Here is a 17,837-nt window from a genome sequence, read left to right as displayed (position 1 = left end):
ACGGCTGGAACACTTCTGCTGCTCTTCTCCAAATAAAAGGAACGTATTTTTGTTGGAAACGCCACACATTTGCACATCACGTTGTCTAAAACAGCTTGTTTTGTGTTTGGCACTGGAACATGCTTCTCCAGGAAATTGCTTGAATACATTCTGTGAACGAATCTTCTATTCAACTTTCGACAATCTGAGCGATTTTTACAGTAAATAGAAGAAGCCATAGGAGCCTTGACCTACAGAGGGATCTGTGTGTACAAGTCTACAGATCCCTGAAAGTGGCAACACAGGTGGATGAGGTTGTCAAGAAGGCACATAGCATGCTCGTCTTCATCGACCGGGGCATCGAGTATAAAAGTTGGCAAGTTACTTCAAAGCTGTATAAAACTTTAGTTGGCCACATTTGAATATTGCTTGCAGTTATGTTCGCCACACTACCAGAATGATGTGGATGCTTTGGAGAGGGTGCAAAGAACGTTTACCAGAATGTTGCCTGGTCAAGGAGGGTTAAGTTATGAGGAAAGGTTGTATAAACTCGGATTGTTTTCACTACAAAAAAGGGAGGCTGAGGGGTGACCTGATGGAGGTGTACACAATTATGGGAACGTTTTCACAGAGGGTGGTGGGTGCCTTGAATGCACTGCCAATGTAGGTGGTGGAAGTCGGCACGTTACCAATGTCCAACATGCATCTTTATAGACACTTGAACAGGAGACAAACATAGGAATATAAACCGCAAATGGGCAGTCAGTACTGGGTCTGAATAAGGATTAAGAGTTGCCACAGGCTTGGTGGGCCGAAGGGCCTGTTTACAGTGTTGTATGGTTCTTTGTTCTTCTTTGTATAAGATTAAAATCACCCATGATTATTGCAGTATGTTTTTACAACACCCCATTATTTTTCCTGTGTATTGTGTAGGAGATTGTGAATATTGTTAGGGGCCTATAAATGATTCCCACAAGTGAACTTTTAACTTTGTTAATTCGTATCTCTATCCAAACTGATTCCGCATCATGATCATTTGAACTAAGTTCACCTCTCGCTACTGTACTGACATCTGTTACTAACAGTGAGACTCCACCACCATGTCCTGTCCTCCATTTACTGTCATCCACTCACTCTCCCCCTTTTTCACAAATCACTTGAATCACAGGGGGACCAATATCCTGGCCTTAGGTTGGCTAAGGCTACTGGGGAGAATTTAAACTAGATAGGTTGGGGGGAGTGGAGCTAGAAGAGTTGACTAGGATCAAGGAACTAATTGATGGGGGGGGGGAGGATGCAGGGGTAAGGGGAATTACAAAATTAATGGTAGAGGAGAGGGTGCAAGTGAATGAAGGCGGTAATTTAGATAAGGGAGTAGAGGGAGAGGGTGTTCGCGACTCATCAAAGCGGGTCCAGATAAAAGCTGGAATAAGGACACTTTGCCTGAATGCACGAAGCATTCGGAACAAGGTAAATGAGTTGATGGTGCAAATCAGCACAAGTGGGTATGATCTAGTGGCCATTACAGAAACGTGGCTGAAAGGTGACCAGGACTGGGAGATGAATATCCAGGGGTATCAGGCGTTTAGGAAGAATAGACAGGAAGGAAAAGGTGGTGGGGTCGCGCTATTAATAAGAGATAATATCAGGGTAGTACTGAGGGATGACATAGGCTCTGAGGAACAAAGCGTGGAATCATTATGGGTAGAGATGAGGAATAATAGAGGGAGAAAGACACTAGTAGGTGTGGTATATAGGCCCCCAAATAATAATGTTGAGGTAGGGAGGGCTATAAACAAGCAGATAAGGGATGCGTGTAAAAACGGAACGGCAATAATCATGGGGGACTTCAACATGCACATTGACTGGCAGACTCAAGTCGGTAAGGGTGGAATGGAGGAAGAGTTCTTAGAATGCTGTCGGGATAGTTTCCTTGAACAGCATGTTACGGAACCGACGAGGGAACGAGCTATTTTGGATCTGGTATTGTGTAACGAGGTAGGTAGAATTAAGGATCTTATTGTGAAGGACCCTCTTGGGTCTAGTGACCACAATATGGTCGAATTTCTGATTCAGATGGAAGAGGAGAAAGTTTGGTCCCAAACCAGTGTCCTCTGTTTGAACAGAGGGAAATATGATAGGATGAGGGATGAATTGGCTAAGGTAGACTGGGAGAGCAGGCTGGCAGGTAGGATAGCTGAGGAACAGTGGAGGATTTTTAAGGAGATCCTTTTCAGTTCTCAGCAAAAATATATTCCAGCAAAAAACAAGGATTGTATGAAAAGGGAGAACCAGCCGTGGATAACGAAGGAAATAAAGGAGAGTATTAAAATAAAAACAGCTGCGTACAGAGTGGCCAAAAATAGTGAAGAAACAAGTGATTGGGAAAAATTTAAGAAACAACAAAGAGAGACTAAGAAAGCGATAAAGAAAGGAAGGATAGACTATGAAGCTAGGCTAGCAATTAATATAAAAAATGATAGTAAAAGTTTTTATGAATATATAAAAAGGAATAGAGTGGCTAGAGTGAATGTTGGACCCTTGGAAGACGAGAGGGGGGAGTTAATAGTGGGAAATGAGGATATGGCTGAGTCTTTAAATAAGTTTTTTGTGTCGGTCTTCACGGTGGAGGACACAAATAGTTTGCCAAATATTAACGATAGAGGGTTGGCAGCAGGAGAAATACTTAATACAATTAATGTTACCAGAGAGGCAGTGCTGGGTAGACTAATGGGACTGAAGGTGGACAAGTCCCCGGGTCTGGATGGAATGCATCCCAGGGTATTGAAAGAAATGTCAGAGGTAATAGTGGATTCGTTAGTGATTATTTATCAAAACTCGTTGCATTCTGGGGTAGTGCCGGTTGATTGGAAAACGGCTAATGTTACGCCGCTGTTTAAAAAAGGAAGGAGACAAAAGGCGGGTAATTATAGGCCGGTCAGCTTAACGTCTGTAGTAGGGAAAATGCTGGAATCCATTATTAAAGAGGAGATAGCAGGGCATCTGGATAGAAATGGTTCGATCAATCAGACGCAGCATGGATTCATGAGGGGAAAGTCGTGCTTGACGAACATGTTGGAATTTTATGAAGATGTGACTAGGGCGGTTGATGGAGGAGAACTGGTGGATGCGGTGTTTTTGGATTTCCAAAAGGCGTTTGATAAGGTGCCCCATAAAAGGCTGCTGAAGAAGATTAGGGCACACGGAGTTGGGGGTAGTGTGTTAAAGTGGATTGGGGACTGGCTATCCGACAGGAAGCAAAGAGTCGGAATAAATGAGTGTTTTTCCGGTTGGAGGAAGGTAACTAGTGGCGTGCCGCAGGGATCGGTACTCGGGCCGCAACTATTTACCATTTATAGAGATGATCTGGAGGAGGGGACGGAGTGTAGGGTAACGAAGTTTGCAGACGACACAAAGATAAGTGGAAAAGTGAATCGTGCGGAGGACGGAGAAGATCTGCAGAGAGATTTGGACAGGCTGAGTGAGTGGGCGAGGATATGGCAAATGGAGTATAACGTTGAGAAATGCGAGGTTATACACTTTGGAGGAAATAATAACAAATGGGATTACTATCTCAATGGAAACAAATTAAAACATGCTACCGTGCAAAGGGACCTGGGGGTCCTTGTGCATGAGACGCAAAAGCCCAGTCTGCAGGTACAACAGGTGATCAAGAAGGCAAATGGGATGTTGGCCTATATCGCGAGGGGGATAGAATATAAAAGCAGGGATGTCTTGATGCACCTGTACAGGGCATTGGTGAGGCCGCAGCTGGAATACTGTGTGCAGTATTGGTCCCCTTATATGAGGAAGGATATATTGGCATTGGAGGGAGTGCAGAGAAGGTTCACCAGGTTGATACCAGAGATGAGGGGTTTGGATTATGAGGAGAGGCTGAGGAGATTGGGTTTGTACTCATTGGAGTTTAGAAGGATGAGGGGGGATCTTATGGAGACTTATAAGATAATGCGGGGGCTGGATAGGGTGGAGGCGGAGAGATTCTTTCCACTTAGTAAGGAAGTTAAAACTAGAGGACACAGCCTCAAAATAAAGGGGGGTCGGTTTAAGACAGTTGAGGAGGAACTTCTTCTCCCAGAGGGTGGTGAATCTCTAGAATTCTCTGCCCACTGAGGTGGTGGAGGCTACCTCGCTGAATATGTTTAAAGCGCGGATGGATGGATTCCTGAGCGGTAAGGGAATTAAGGGTTATGGGGATCAGGCGGGTAAGTGGTACTGATCCACGTCAGATCAGCCATGATCTTATTGAATGGCGGGGCAGGCTCGAGGGGCTAGATGGCCTACTCCTGCTCCTATTTCTTATGTTCTTATGTTCTTATGATGCTGTGCCCGGGGAGAGCTGTGCACATCTGAGGAGGAGGGGACCTCAGAGGGTGAACCATAACATCATTCCCCCACACACTCAACATAAGGATTTGTGGGACTGACATCCCATTGCTCAGGGATCAGAGAGAGAAGCAACAGGAGTCAGAGGGAAAGCAGTTTTCCTTATTCATAACTGACGCCAATAGTAATGGGCAGTGTTTTTTATACAAATACCAGTGGTGAAATTATATTGTTGAATATTCAGTTATTATAAACACAATCTCACACAGTCTGCTACTTACTCCAGTTTCCGTATTTTACAGTCCGGATTCCTCAGAGCCACAGACAGCAGTTTCACTCCTGAATCTCCCAGTTTATTCAAACTCAGATCGAGATCTATCAGTGAGCGGTTTGTACTGAGAGCAGAGGCCAGGTCCTCGGCACAAGATTCTGAGAGATCATTATCATGGAGACTGGAGATCAGAGAGAGAAAAATAACAGGAATCAGGGTAAATCCACAGTGTTTTTAAGAATAAGATCATTAACAATAATAACGTACAGTGCGAGACATTCAAGAAACACAACTTCAGTTGATACAGAAGGCAAAATTCTATTGATGCTGTAAATCTGAAATAGGAATAAAATATGTGGAAAATCTCAGCAGGATAGGCAGCATCTGTGAAGATAGAAACAGATTTAGTTTCAGTTCAATTAGCTAAAATTAAAACTTGGGAGTAGCAGTGAATTAAATAGTTTTAAGTGACAGGGAGCTGGGGATGGGCGGGTGACAAGGAAAGAACAAAATGGAAGTGCCGGAGTGATTGAATGTAAAAAAGGATGATGGTGAAAGAGAAAAATACAGGATTCCCATGTCCTTACCCTGAGGGAGAGACATGGGATGGTCAGTGGCTCAGGAATGGAGTGTGTGGTGGGGTTGAAGATGATGTGAGAGAAACCTTTTTCACGATGCCAGTGGTACGGGTCTGGAATGTACAGTCTGGAAGTGTGGTTGGGGCAGGCTGATTCGAGGCATAACAGAGGACAGTTGATGAACAATCGAATGAAACAATGTGCAAAGATACGAGGAGAAGGCAGTAGAATGAGACAAATTCCTAATCCTAGTTTGGTGAGCCGGTGCAGACACATTTCGCCTCGTGGTGCTCCGCAATAATTCTGTGAAGATAATGGTTGGAAATGTATCGACATTTTAACTGGAAGCTGGTGATGTTGCAGTGTAAACAGGGTTAGGTAATTTAGCCAGTGTCCACAAAGGGCCATTGGTATCTCTCTCAGGTAGAATCACAGAATTGTTACAGAGCAGAAGGAGACCATTCGGCCCATGGTGTCTGCACTGACTCTCTGAATGAGCAATTTACTAAGTGTCATTCCCCCAAATTCTCCCCTTAACCCTGCACATTCTTCCTTTTCAGATCATAATCCAATTCCCTTTGGAAATTTTCAACTGAACGTGTCTCCACCACACTCTCAGACAGTGTATTCCAGCCCTTAACCACTTGCTGCAGGGGAAGTCCCGGTTCAGGCAATGCTGGCACCAGCAGCAATTTCATAGGCAGCATCTTTGGAGAGTCCAGTGAGGAAGACCTGGTTACTGAACACAGGGCTGAAATGGGAGGAGGAAGGTTAAACCCAATTCAATGATGCACTTGGCAACACTTGGTAGTGTTCCCCCAGGCTACGTGAGTTTGGACCAAATTTCTGTTCTCTCAGGACTGGAGAATATCTGCCACATCAATCCAGTATAACGGGATGGAGATTGCTGGAGACCTGAGCAGGCGTGGGTTATGGGGTTGCAGTGAGGCAAAAGGATAGTAACTTGCTATGTTCTGACAAGGTGGTGAACCATCTTATAGCATATAATCTGAGGCATATGGGATCGAATGAGAATGAAAGTGAAATTGTAGAAAGGTCATCCCCACACAGACACAGGCAATGCCCAGACTGCAGCATCGACTGTCAGAGACATGTCAGCCTCTCTCTGCAGAGTTCTAGTTATGATGTGGAGATGCCGGCGTTGGACTGGGATAAACACAGTAAGAAGTTTAACAACACCAGGTTAAAGTCCAACAGGTTTATTTGGTAGCAAAAGCCACACAAGCTTTCGGAGCTCTAAGCCCCTTCTTCAGGTGAGTGGGAATTCTGTTCACAAACAGAGCTTATAAAGACACAGACTCAATTTACATGAATAATGGTTGGAATGCGAATACTTACAACTAATCAACTCTTTAAGAAACGAAACAATGTGAGTGGAGAGAGCATCAAGACAGGCTAAAAAGATGTGTATTGTCTCCAGACAAGACAGCCAGTGAAACCTGCAGACCTGCGTGGACCTGCAGAGTTTCACTGGCTGTCTTGTCTGGAGACAATACACATCTGTTTAGCCTGTCTTGATGCTCTCTCCACTCACATTGTTTCGTTTCTTAAAGACTTGATTAGTTGTAAGTATTCGCATTCCAATCATTATTCATGTAAATTGAGTCTGTGTCTTTATAAGCTGTTTGTGAACAGAATTCCCACTCACCTGAAGAAGGGGCTTAGAGCTCCGAAAGCTTGTGTGGCTTTTGCTACCAAATAAACCTGTTGGACTTTAACCTGGTGTTGTTAAACTTCTCAGAATGGGATGGTCACAGGCAAGAGGCTTTCCCTGTGTAGACATGATGGTCAGTCAGGTTGTCACCAGCATAGGCTTGTGTCTTTGATGGGAGAGTAACAATGGAACTTAATGTGCCTGTCGAAGAGAGCACGAAAGGTCAGGAAATGAACTGAAAATGGTGACAGCGTCCACATATTGCAGCGCTGGAACTGGGCGAACAGCAGTCAGGGTGGGAAATCGCTGATTGTGATATTTGTTGTGGAGCTGAGAGTGTGCGGTCGAATGGATGGGCACAGGAGACTCTCTGGTACCCGCAACACAGAGCTTGTGTGCCCATCACTGGTCACATGGAACCGGCTGAAGGACGTGTTGGCATATACATATTATTACAAGCCATGCCTTGAAGAAATATATTGAATATTGAAAGATACGCAACCAAATCTAACTAGACACCCAACAACATTATCAACTCCCAGCCACCATCCAAACTGCTGATTAACACTCCAACCCAACACAATACAACTCGACCACCCTCCCGACACCCAGAACTAATCCTTGAACCTCTCCCCAGCTCCCTGACTAACCATTCATCCAGCGACACATCAACTCATTCACTCCCACAATCAACTAACACTTATGGAGCTCCCCGGGGTCACTGTGCTGTAATTAAGGTGTGCTCGCTCTACCGCGACTCCACTCTGCCCTGATGGAGATCGCCGGGGTCACTGTGCTGTAAATAGGGTGTGGGCTCGCTCTACCGCGACTCCACTCTGCTCTAATGGAGCTCCCCGGGGTCACTGTGCTGTAAATAAGGTGTGCTCGCTCTACCGCGACTCCACTCTGCCCTGATGGAGATCGCCGGGGTCACTGTGCTGTAAATAGGGTGTGGGCTCGCTCTACCGCGACTCCACTCTGCTCTGATGGAGCTCCCCGGGGTCACTGTGCTGTAATTAAGGTGTGCTCGCTCTACCGCGACTCCACTCTGCTCTGATGGAGCTCCCCGGGGTCACTGTGCTGTAATTAAGGTGTGCTCGCTCTACCGCGACTCCACTCTGCTCTGATGGAGCTCCCCGGGGTCACTGTGCTATAAATAAGGTGTGCTCGCTCTACCGCGACTCCACTATGCTCTGATGGAGATCGCCGGGGTTACTGTGCTGTAAATAGGGTGTGTGCTCTCTCTTCCCCGACTCTGCTCTGATGGAGCTCCCCGGGGTCACTGTGCTGTAAATAGGGTGCGTGCTCTCTCTTCCCCGACTCTTGTCTGCTCTGATGGAGCTCCCAGGGTCGCAATGCCGAGGATCCTGGGAGAAATATGCAGCAGTTTCAGGTTGGGAGAATTTTTAAGCATACCAGCAATCAGCTTAACATTGCTGATGCTTGGAAGGTTCAGGCCCATTTATACTTTAAATCCATTTAAATTTTAATTGTTACACTAAAAATTCATACAAACACTCACGAGATCCATTCCAGATTCCTGCAGGTCAGAATGAGGTTGCGGAGAGCAGGGACAGATTGGTCTGTGAAGGAGTTTGTTCCCAGGTTCAGAATCCTCAGTGACTGTTTTGTACAGAGAGCGGAGGCGAGATCCTGAGCACAAGAATCTGTGAGAGCGTTCTCATACAGACTGGAGATCAGAGAGAGAAATAACAGGAATCAGGCTCAATCCCCAGCGTTTTAAATAATACTGTTAATAACAATAATAATGTATTGTATCAGACATTCCAAAAACACAACTTGCATTTCTGTAGAATGAGGAAATACTTATGTTCTTATGAGCGAACTTTCTCTGAACTGGTTCTAATACAATTCTATCCTGTTTTAAGTCAAGAGCTCAACATTATACACATTACTCCAGTTGTGATCTAATGAAGGTCGTGTAAAGCTGCAGCAAAACCTTCTTACTCTTACCTTCCATTCCTATTGCAATAAGAACGTTAAGAAACAGGAGCAGGAGTCATCCATTCTGTCCTTCAAATCCACTCCATCATTCAATGTGACCATGGCTGATCCTCGGCTTCAACACCATTTCCAGCATTCCCTGCATTCCTTGATTCACCAGCATTCTAATGGGAAACAAATACTCCTCATCTCAGCCTAAATAACTGCCCCTAATTCTCAGACTGTGTCCCAGGTTTCAGACCCTCCAGCAAGGGGGAAACATCCTTCCTACATCTGGCCGATTGAACCCCGTAAAATAGTGTAGGTTTGAAAGCGACCCTTCTTTACATGCCAAGTACATCTTTGCTTCAGTCAAGAGACCAAAACTGTACACAATACTCCAGGTTGGTCTCAGCAAGGCTGCATATAATTGCAGGAAGACATCTTTTCCCTCAACTCAAATCCTCTTAGAATAATGGCTAACATACCATTTGTTATCTGAACTGCTCTCATCTTAGCTTTCAGTGCCTCATCAACAAGGACATCAAAATATCCTTGGAATTATCTTAATTTCTGTTTTTTCTACAAAATTAGATAACCTCACATTTTTCCACCTTGTAGTTCAGCTGGCAATCCTTTGGCCGCTCCCTGAGCCTCTCCCCATCCCCTTGAAACATCTTTGCATCCTCCTCAAAATTCAAATTTCCACCGAGTTTTCGATTAATTGCAAATTTGGAAATATTATATTTGATCCCCACATCCATATCATTGATATAGATTCTGAATAGCTGAGACCCAAACACTGATCCCTGCCGTACTCCACTAGTTAGAGGCTGTCAACCCGAAAATAACCCATTTATTCCAACTCATTGTTTCTGTCCATTAATCAGTTCTCAATCCATGCTGGTATATTCCACCCAATCCCACGTGCTCCAATTTTATTTAATAACCTCTTGTGTGTGAATCATGCAACTATAGAATTCCTAGTGTAGGAATCGTCATTCGGCCCATCGAGACACACTGACAGAGTAACTTACCAAGGTCCGCTCCCCATAAACTCACAAATTTACTAGGGCTAATCCACCTAACCTACATACCTTGGGGCACTGAGGGCAATTTTACCATGGCCAATCCAGCTACCATGCATCTCTTTGGAGTGTGGGAGGAAACCGGAGCACCCAGAGGAAACACACGCAGACACGGGGAGAATGTAGAAACTCCACACAGACAGTCACCCAAGGCTGGAATTGAACCTGGGCCCCTGGCTGGAATGCAACAATGTTAACCACTGTGTCACCATGCCAGCCTTTCATAAACCCATGTTGGCCCTGTCTAATCCTGCCATTAATTTCGAAGTGTTCTGTTATCACTTCCTTTATTACAGATTACTATAGGATTTGCATACCATCAATGTCAGACTAATAGATCTGCAGTTGCCCGGTTTCCCGTAACCCCACATATTTACTCTGTTAATCCCCCAAACCGACACATCTTGGACACTAACGGGCAATTTAGCATGGCCAATCCACCTAACCTGCACATTTTCTTTGGACTATGGGAGGAAACAGGAGCAGCCGAAGGAAACCCACACAGATATGGGGAGAACGTGAAAACTCCACAGACAGTAGTCCAAAGCTGGAATGAATCCGGGAATCTGAAGCTGTGCGACAGCAGTGCCAACCCCAGTGCCACATCTTCGCTTAATCTAATACAGTCCTTGAATTAGCAACGGCTGGAACACTTCTGCTGCTGTTTTGCAAATGAAAGGAATCTATTTTTGTTGGAAACGCCACACATTTGCACATCACCATGTCTAAAACAGTTTGTTGTGTGATTGGCACTGGAACATGCTTCTCCAAGAAATTGCTTGAATACATTCTGTGAACGAATCTCCTATTCAACTTTTGACAATCTGAGCGATTTATACAGTAAATGGAAGAAGCCATAGGAGCCTTGACCTACAGCGGGATCTGTGTGTACAAGTCTACAGATCCCTGAAAGTGGCAACACAGGTGGATGAGGTGGTCAAGAAGGCACATAGCATGCTCGTCTTCATCGACCGGGGCATCGAGTATAAAAGTTGGCAAGTTACTTCAAAGCTGTATAAAACTTTAGTTGGCCACATTTGAATATTGCTTGCAGTTATGTTCGCCACATTACCAGAATGATGTGGATGCTTTGGAGAGGGTGCAAGGAAGGTTTACCAGAATGTTGCCTGGTCAAGGACTGTTAGGTGATGGGGAGACATTGTATAAACACAGATTGTTTCACGACAAAAAGGGCAGGCTGAGGGGTTACCTGATGGAGGTGTCCACAATTATGAGAAGCATCAATATGGTGGATAGTCAGAGACTTTTCTCCAGGGTGGAATGATCAACTACAAGAGGGCACAGGTTGAAGGTGAGAGGAGCAAAGTTTGGAGGGAGGTGTGTGGGGTAAGTTTTCACCCAGAGGGTGCTGGGTGCCTGGAAGGGACTGCCAATGGAGGTGGTAGAAGCAGGCACGTTTCCAATGTCCAAGGTACATCTTGGTAGACACATGAACAAGAGACAAACGGAGGAATAGAAACCGCAAATTGGCAGTAAGTTCTGGGTCTGAATAAGTGTTAGGAGGCGCCACAGGCTTGGTGGGCTGAAGGGCCTGATACTGTGCTGTGCGGTTCTTTGTTTTTCTTTGTATATGAAGATTAAAATGACCTGTGGTTATTGCAATATGTTTTTACAAGGCCCCATTATTTTTCCTGTGTATTGTGTCGGAGATTGTGACTGTTGTTAGGAGCCTATCAATGATTCCCACAAGTGAACTTTTAACTTTGTTAAACCTGATCTCTATCCAAACTGATTCTGCATCTTGATCATTGGAACTAAGTTCATCTCTCGCTACTGTACTGACATCTGTTACTAACAGCGAGACTCCACCACCATGTCCTGTCCTCCATTTACTGTCATCCACTCACTCTCCCCCTTTTCACAAATAATGGATGCTGTGTCCCGGGAGAGCCGTGCACATCTGAGGAGGAGGAGAGGACCTCAGAGGGTGAACCATAACATTATTCCCCCACACCCTCGACATAAGGATTTGTGGGACTGACATCCCATTGCTCAGGGATCAGAGAGAGAAGCAACAGGAGTCAGAGGAAAAGCAGTTTTCCTGATTCATAACTGACGCCAATAGTAATGGGCAGTGTTTTTTATAAATACCAGTGGTGAAATTATATTGTTGAATATTCAGTTATTATAAACACAATCTCACACAGTCTGCTACTTACTGCAGTTTCTGTATTTTACAGTCCGGATTCCTCAGAGCCACAGACAGCAGTTTCACTCCTGAATCTCCCAGGTTATTCAAACTCAGATTCAGATCTATCAGTGAGCGGTTTGTACTGAGAGCAGAGGCCAGGTCCTTGGCACAAGGGTCTGAGAGATCGTTATCATGGAGACTGGAGATCAGAGAGAGAAAAATAACAGGAATCAGGGCAAATCCACAGTGTTTTTAAGAATAAGATCATTGACAATAATAATGGGCAGTGCGGGACATTCAAGAAACACAACTTCAGTTGATACAGAAGGCAAAATTATATTGATTCTGTAAATCTGAAATATGAATAAAATATGTGGAAAATCTCAGCAGGATAGGCAGTATCTGTGAAGAGAGAAACAGATTTAGTTTCAGTTCAATTAGCTAAAATTAAAACTTGGGAGTAGCAGTGAATTAAATTGTTTTAGGTGGCAGGGAGCTGGGGATGGGCGGGTGACAAGGAAAGAACAAAATGGAAGTGTCGGAGTGATTAAATGACAAAAAGGATGATGGTGAAAGGGAAGAGCACAGGATTCCCATGTCCTTACCGAGAATCACAGGGAGGGACATGGGATGGTCAGTGGCTCAGGAATGGAGTGTGTGGTGGGGTTGGAGATGATGAGAGAGAAACCTTTTTCACGATGCCAGTGGGACAGGTCTGGAATGTACAGTCTGGAAGTGTGGTGGAGGCAGGCTGATTCGAGGCATAACAGAGGGCAGTGGATGAACATGCGAATGAAACAATGTGCAAAGATACGAGGAGAAGGCAGTAGAATGAGACAAATTCCTAATCCTAGTTTGGTGAGCCGGTGCAGACACATTTCGCCTCGTGGTGCTCCGCAATAATTCTGTGAAGATAATGGTTGGAAATGTATGGAGATTTTCACTGGAAGCTGGTGATGTTGCAGTGTAAACAGGGTTAGGCAATTTAGCCAGTGTCCACAAAGGGCCATTGGTATCTCTCAGATAGCATCAGAGAATTGTTACAGAGCAGAAGGAGACCATTCGGCCCATGCTCTCTGCACTGACTCTCTGAATGAGCAATTTACTAAGTGTCATTCCCCCAAATTCTCCCCGTAACCCTGCACAATCTTCCTTTTCAGATCATAATCCAATTCCCTTTGGAAATTTTCAACTGAACGTGTCTCCACCACAGTCCCAGACAGTGAACTCCAGCCCTTAACCACTCGCTGCAGGGGAAGTCCCGGTTCAGGCAATGCTGGCACCGGCAGCACTTTGATAGGCGGCAGCTCTGGAGAGACCAGTGAGGAAGACCTGGTTAAGAACACAGGGCTGGAATGGGAGGAGAAAGGTTAAGCTCAATTCAATGATGCACTTGGCAACACTTGGTACTCTTCCCCAAGGCTACGTGAGTTTGAAGCAAATTTCTGTTCTCTCAGGACTGGACAATATTTGCCACATCAATCCAAGTATATCGGGATGGAGATTACTGGAGACCTGAGTAGGCGTGGGTTATATGGTTGCATGAGGCAAAAGGAGCTCAGGCTCGAAGGGCCGAATGGCCAACTCCTGCTTCTAGTTTCTATTTTAATCATGTTTCTATGCAGGTTATGTTGTCGGCACCGTGCTGTCTGTAGCCGGTTTCCTTTATTGTTACTGAAGCAGTATAATTGACATCATGTTGATTTTAATCTGAACTAATGCAGTGTTCTGTTGTTTCAGTGTTTCCCCTGGGATGGCAGAGTAGAGCTTGATTGCGGGTGATTGACAGGTTATGTCATGTGACTGAGGGACAGCTATTTTTCACAGAACATTCTCGTTTCAATTCTGCTTTCAGAAGCTGCTTGAAGTTAAGACAAACAGCAGTGCTGTTTCCCTCTCTGAAGTTGGAGTTTTTGCTGTTTAAGTGTTGCTGTGTTGGAAGCTGTCAGAGACTGGGGTTACCTCTCCGCGGTTGGACTGTTCGGAGGCTACATCCTTCTCTGAAAACAATTGTCGGTTGGCTGTCTGGATGTGTTAAAAAGCTGGAAATCGGCAACACGTGAGCATACTTGTTTTTGTGCTAACTAATGTTGGACAAGGCTGTATGTCTGTGGGTATTGCTTTATATTGGAACAACAGAGATAGCTAGCTGTTAAGAGTTATACTGTGTCATGTTTAAGTCTTGCAATTGGGAAAGGTTATGTTAATTCTTGTTGTTATATTCTAACTGCATTCTTAAATAAACTGTGTTTGATAAAAGCATCCTCGTGGGTCACTTGATTCATACCTGGAGTGAAACACCTCATGCTCATGAATGCCAAAACCAAATATAAAAGTGCTTGTCTGAATGCTTCTTAAATGTTGCGAGTGTTCCTGACTCCACCACCCTTTCAGACAGTGAGATCCAGATTCCCACCACCCTCTGGGTGAAAAAGCTTTTCCACAGAACCATAGAATCCCCACTCTGCAGAAGGTGCCCAATCGCCTCATCGACTCTGCACTGACTCTCCGAAAAAGCCAGGCCCACACAACTGCTTATCACTGGACATTTATCACGGCAAATCCACTGAAACTACATATCTTGGGACACGAAATGATAATTTAGCATGGTCGATCCACCTAACCTACACATCTTTGGACTGTGGGAGGAAACCAGAGTACCTGACGGAAACACGCACACATGGGGGAAACATGCAAGCTCCACACAGGCAGTCACCCGAGGCCAGAATTAAACAAAGGTCTCTGACGTTGTGAGGCAGCAATGCTAACCACTGTGCCATCTTCGATTCTCCTCTGAAACTCCTCCCCAATACCTTAAATCTATGCCCCTGGTTATTGTCTCCTAAAACAAAGGGGAAAGGTTTATTTCTATAATTTGATACAACTCCACATGGTCGTCCCCCTGCCTTCCCTGTCTGAAAAAAATAACAGGAGCATCGACATACAGATGGATCTGTGCGTACTTGTCCACTGATCCCTGAAAGTGGCAACACAGGTGGATAACTTGGTCAACAAGGCATGCAGCATGCTTGCTTCATTGGCCAGGGCATCAAGTATAAAAGTTGGCAAGTACTCATACAGAATTACTGTATAATACTGTATTAAACCTTACTTAGGCCCAACATGGAATATTGCATGCAGTGCTGATCGTCAGACAACCAGAAGGATGTGGCTGCTTTGGAGAAGATGTAAAGAAGGTTTACAAGGATGTTGCCTGGTCTGGTTACGGTATGAAGAGAAGTTGAATAAACTCGGATTGTTTTCACTGGAAAGACGGAGGCTGAGGGGTGACCTGATAGAGGCAGATATATGGTTGATAGTTGGAGTCTTTTCCCCAGGGTGGAAAGGTCAACTACAAGACGGGACAGTTTGAAGGCAAGAGGGGGAAAGTTGAGAGGAGACGTGCGGGAACGTTTTCACATAGAGAGTGGTGGGTGCCTCGAATGCACAGCCAGTGAAGTTGACGGAAGCAGGCACGTTCCCAATGTTCAAGGTTTATCTTGATAGAAACATGAACGGGAAATGAACAAAGGAATAGAAACCGCGTACGAGCAATAAGTACTGGGTCTGAATAAGAATGAGGAGTCGCCGCAGGCTTGGTGGGCCGAAGGGCCTGTTACTGTGCTGCATGGCTCTTTGGGTCTTCTTTGTACATGAATGTTAGAATCATAGAATCCCTACAGTGCAGAAGGAGGCCATTCGGCCCATCGAGTCTGCACCGACCACAATCCCACCCAGGCCCTACCCCCACCGGAGCACCCGGAGGAAACCCACGCAGACATGTTAAAATCACCCGTGATTATTGCAGAATGTTTATACAAGACCCCATTAATATTCCTGTGTATTGTGTCGAAGAGTCTGAATATTGTTAGGGGTCTATAAATGATTCCCACAAGTGATCTTTTAACTTTGTTAATTCTTATCTCAACCCAAACTGATTCTGCATCTTGATCATTGGAAGTAAGTTCACCTCTCTCTACTTACTGACATCTGTTACTAACAGAGAGACTCCACCACCATGGCCTGTTCTCCATTTCCTGTCATCCACTCACTCTCCCCCTTTTCACAAATCAATGGATGCTGTGTCCGGGGAGAGCTGTGCACATCTGAGGAGGAGGAGAGGACCTCAGAGGGTGAACCATAACATGATTCCCCCAGTCCCTCAAGATAAGGATTTGTGGGACTGACATCCCATTGCTCAGGGATCAGAGAGAGAAGCAACAGGAGTCAGAGGAAAAGTAATTTTCCTTAAACATAACTGACACCAATCGTAATAGGCAGTGTTTTTTATACAAATACCAGTGGTGAAATTATATTGTTGAATATTCAGTTATTATAAACACAATCTCACACAGTCTGCTACTTACTGCAGTTTCTGTATTTTACAGTCCGGATTCCTCAGAGCCACAGACAGCAGTTTCACTCCTGAATCTCCCAGTTTATTGACACCCAGATTCAGATCTATCAGTGAGCGGTTTGTACTGAGAGCAGAGGCCAGGTCCTCGGCACAAGAATTGGTCAGAGTGTTATCACAGAGACTGGAGATCAGAGAGAGAAAAATAACAGGAATCAGGGTAAATCCACAGTGTTTTTAAGAATAAGGTCATTAACAAAAATAATGTACAGCGCGGGACATTCAAGAAACACAACTTCAGTTGATACAGAAGGCAAAATTTTATTGACGCTCTAAATCTGAAATATGAATAAAACATGTTGGAAACTCTCATCAGGTCAGGCAATATCTGTGAAGATAGAAACAGATTTAGTTTCAGTTCAATTAGCGAAACATAGAAATTGGAAATCGCAGTGAATTAAATTGTTTTAAGTGACAGGGAGCTGAGGATGGGCGGGTGACAAGGAAAGAACAAAATGGAAGTGCCAGAGTGATTAAATGACAAAAAGGATGATGGTGAAAGGGAAGAGCACAGGATTCCCACCTCCTAACTCTGACTCACAGGGAGGGACATAGGATGGTCAGTGGCTCAGGAATGGAGTGTGTGGTGGGGTTGAAGATGATGTGAGAGAAACCTTTCTCACACTGCCAGTGGTTCGGGTCTGGAATTCACAGCTGGGAAGTGTGGTGGAGGTCGGCTGCATCGAAGCAGTCAAAAAGGAATTAGATGATTATTTGAATATAAAGAATGAACCGGGATATGAGAAAAAGGCTAAAGAATGACACAGATTCCTAATGCTAAGTTGGTGAGCTGGTGCAGATACGATGGGCCAAATGGCCTCATTGTGCTCCGTAAGAATTCTGTGAAGATATTGGTTGGAAACGTATTGATATTTCAACTGGAATTTGGTGGTGTTGCAGTGTGGACAGTGTTAGTAGCCATAGTCCTCAGTAAAATATTAATATTTCTCTCCAATAGAGGGAGACAATTTGTTACATGTAGCTTCAGGGATACAACTTAGTAAACGTGAGGCAATGGGAGGAGGTGGGACTCCATGAACCCCACAGCTGGTACGAGGACCAAAGCCTCAACATTAGCATCATTCTACATCACACTCGAGACATGAACCAACTGAACTAACCAACTCCACACATTGCCAGAACGGGCACATTAATGTCTGACAGGTTAGGGGAATCCGTCCACTCAGGCAGCACAGGTAGAATCACAGAATTGTTACAGAGCAGAAGGAGGCCATTCGGCCCATTGTATCTGCACTGACTCTCCAAATGAGCAACTCACTAAGTGTCATTCCCCCACCTTCCCCCAAAACCCTGTGCATTCCAGAGCTTAACCACTCTCTGCAGGGAAGGCCCCATTCAGGCAATGCTGGCACCAGATTTAAAGGCAACCAG

At 44.9% G+C, this 17,837-nt stretch overlaps 1 protein-coding gene across 1 annotated transcript in view; it reads right to left on the bottom strand.

Annotated features, from left to right (window-relative positions):
- Positions 1-17,837, bottom strand: part of LOC144486490 (NACHT, LRR and PYD domains-containing protein 3-like) — an 81,037-nt gene that overhangs the window by 8,762 nt on the left and 54,438 nt on the right. Inside the window, exons 8-11 of the mRNA XM_078204534.1 lie at positions 16,399-16,569; positions 12,060-12,230; positions 8,370-8,537; positions 4,605-4,775 (exon numbers count right to left, since the gene is read on the bottom strand). Coding sequence (XP_078060660.1) covers positions 4,605-4,775; positions 8,370-8,537; positions 12,060-12,230; positions 16,399-16,569 — 681 coding nt within the window. The remainder of the gene's footprint in view (positions 1-4,604; positions 4,776-8,369; positions 8,538-12,059; positions 12,231-16,398; positions 16,570-17,837) is intronic.

Source organism: Mustelus asterias, unplaced genomic scaffold (genome assembly GCF_964213995.1).
Source record: "Mustelus asterias unplaced genomic scaffold, sMusAst1.hap1.1 HAP1_SCAFFOLD_366, whole genome shotgun sequence".
Classification (NCBI taxonomy): domain Eukaryota; kingdom Metazoa; phylum Chordata; class Chondrichthyes; order Carcharhiniformes; family Triakidae; genus Mustelus; species Mustelus asterias.
The sequence above is the reverse complement of the archived record's forward strand: the minus strand, read 5'-3'. Positions and strand labels throughout refer to the sequence as shown.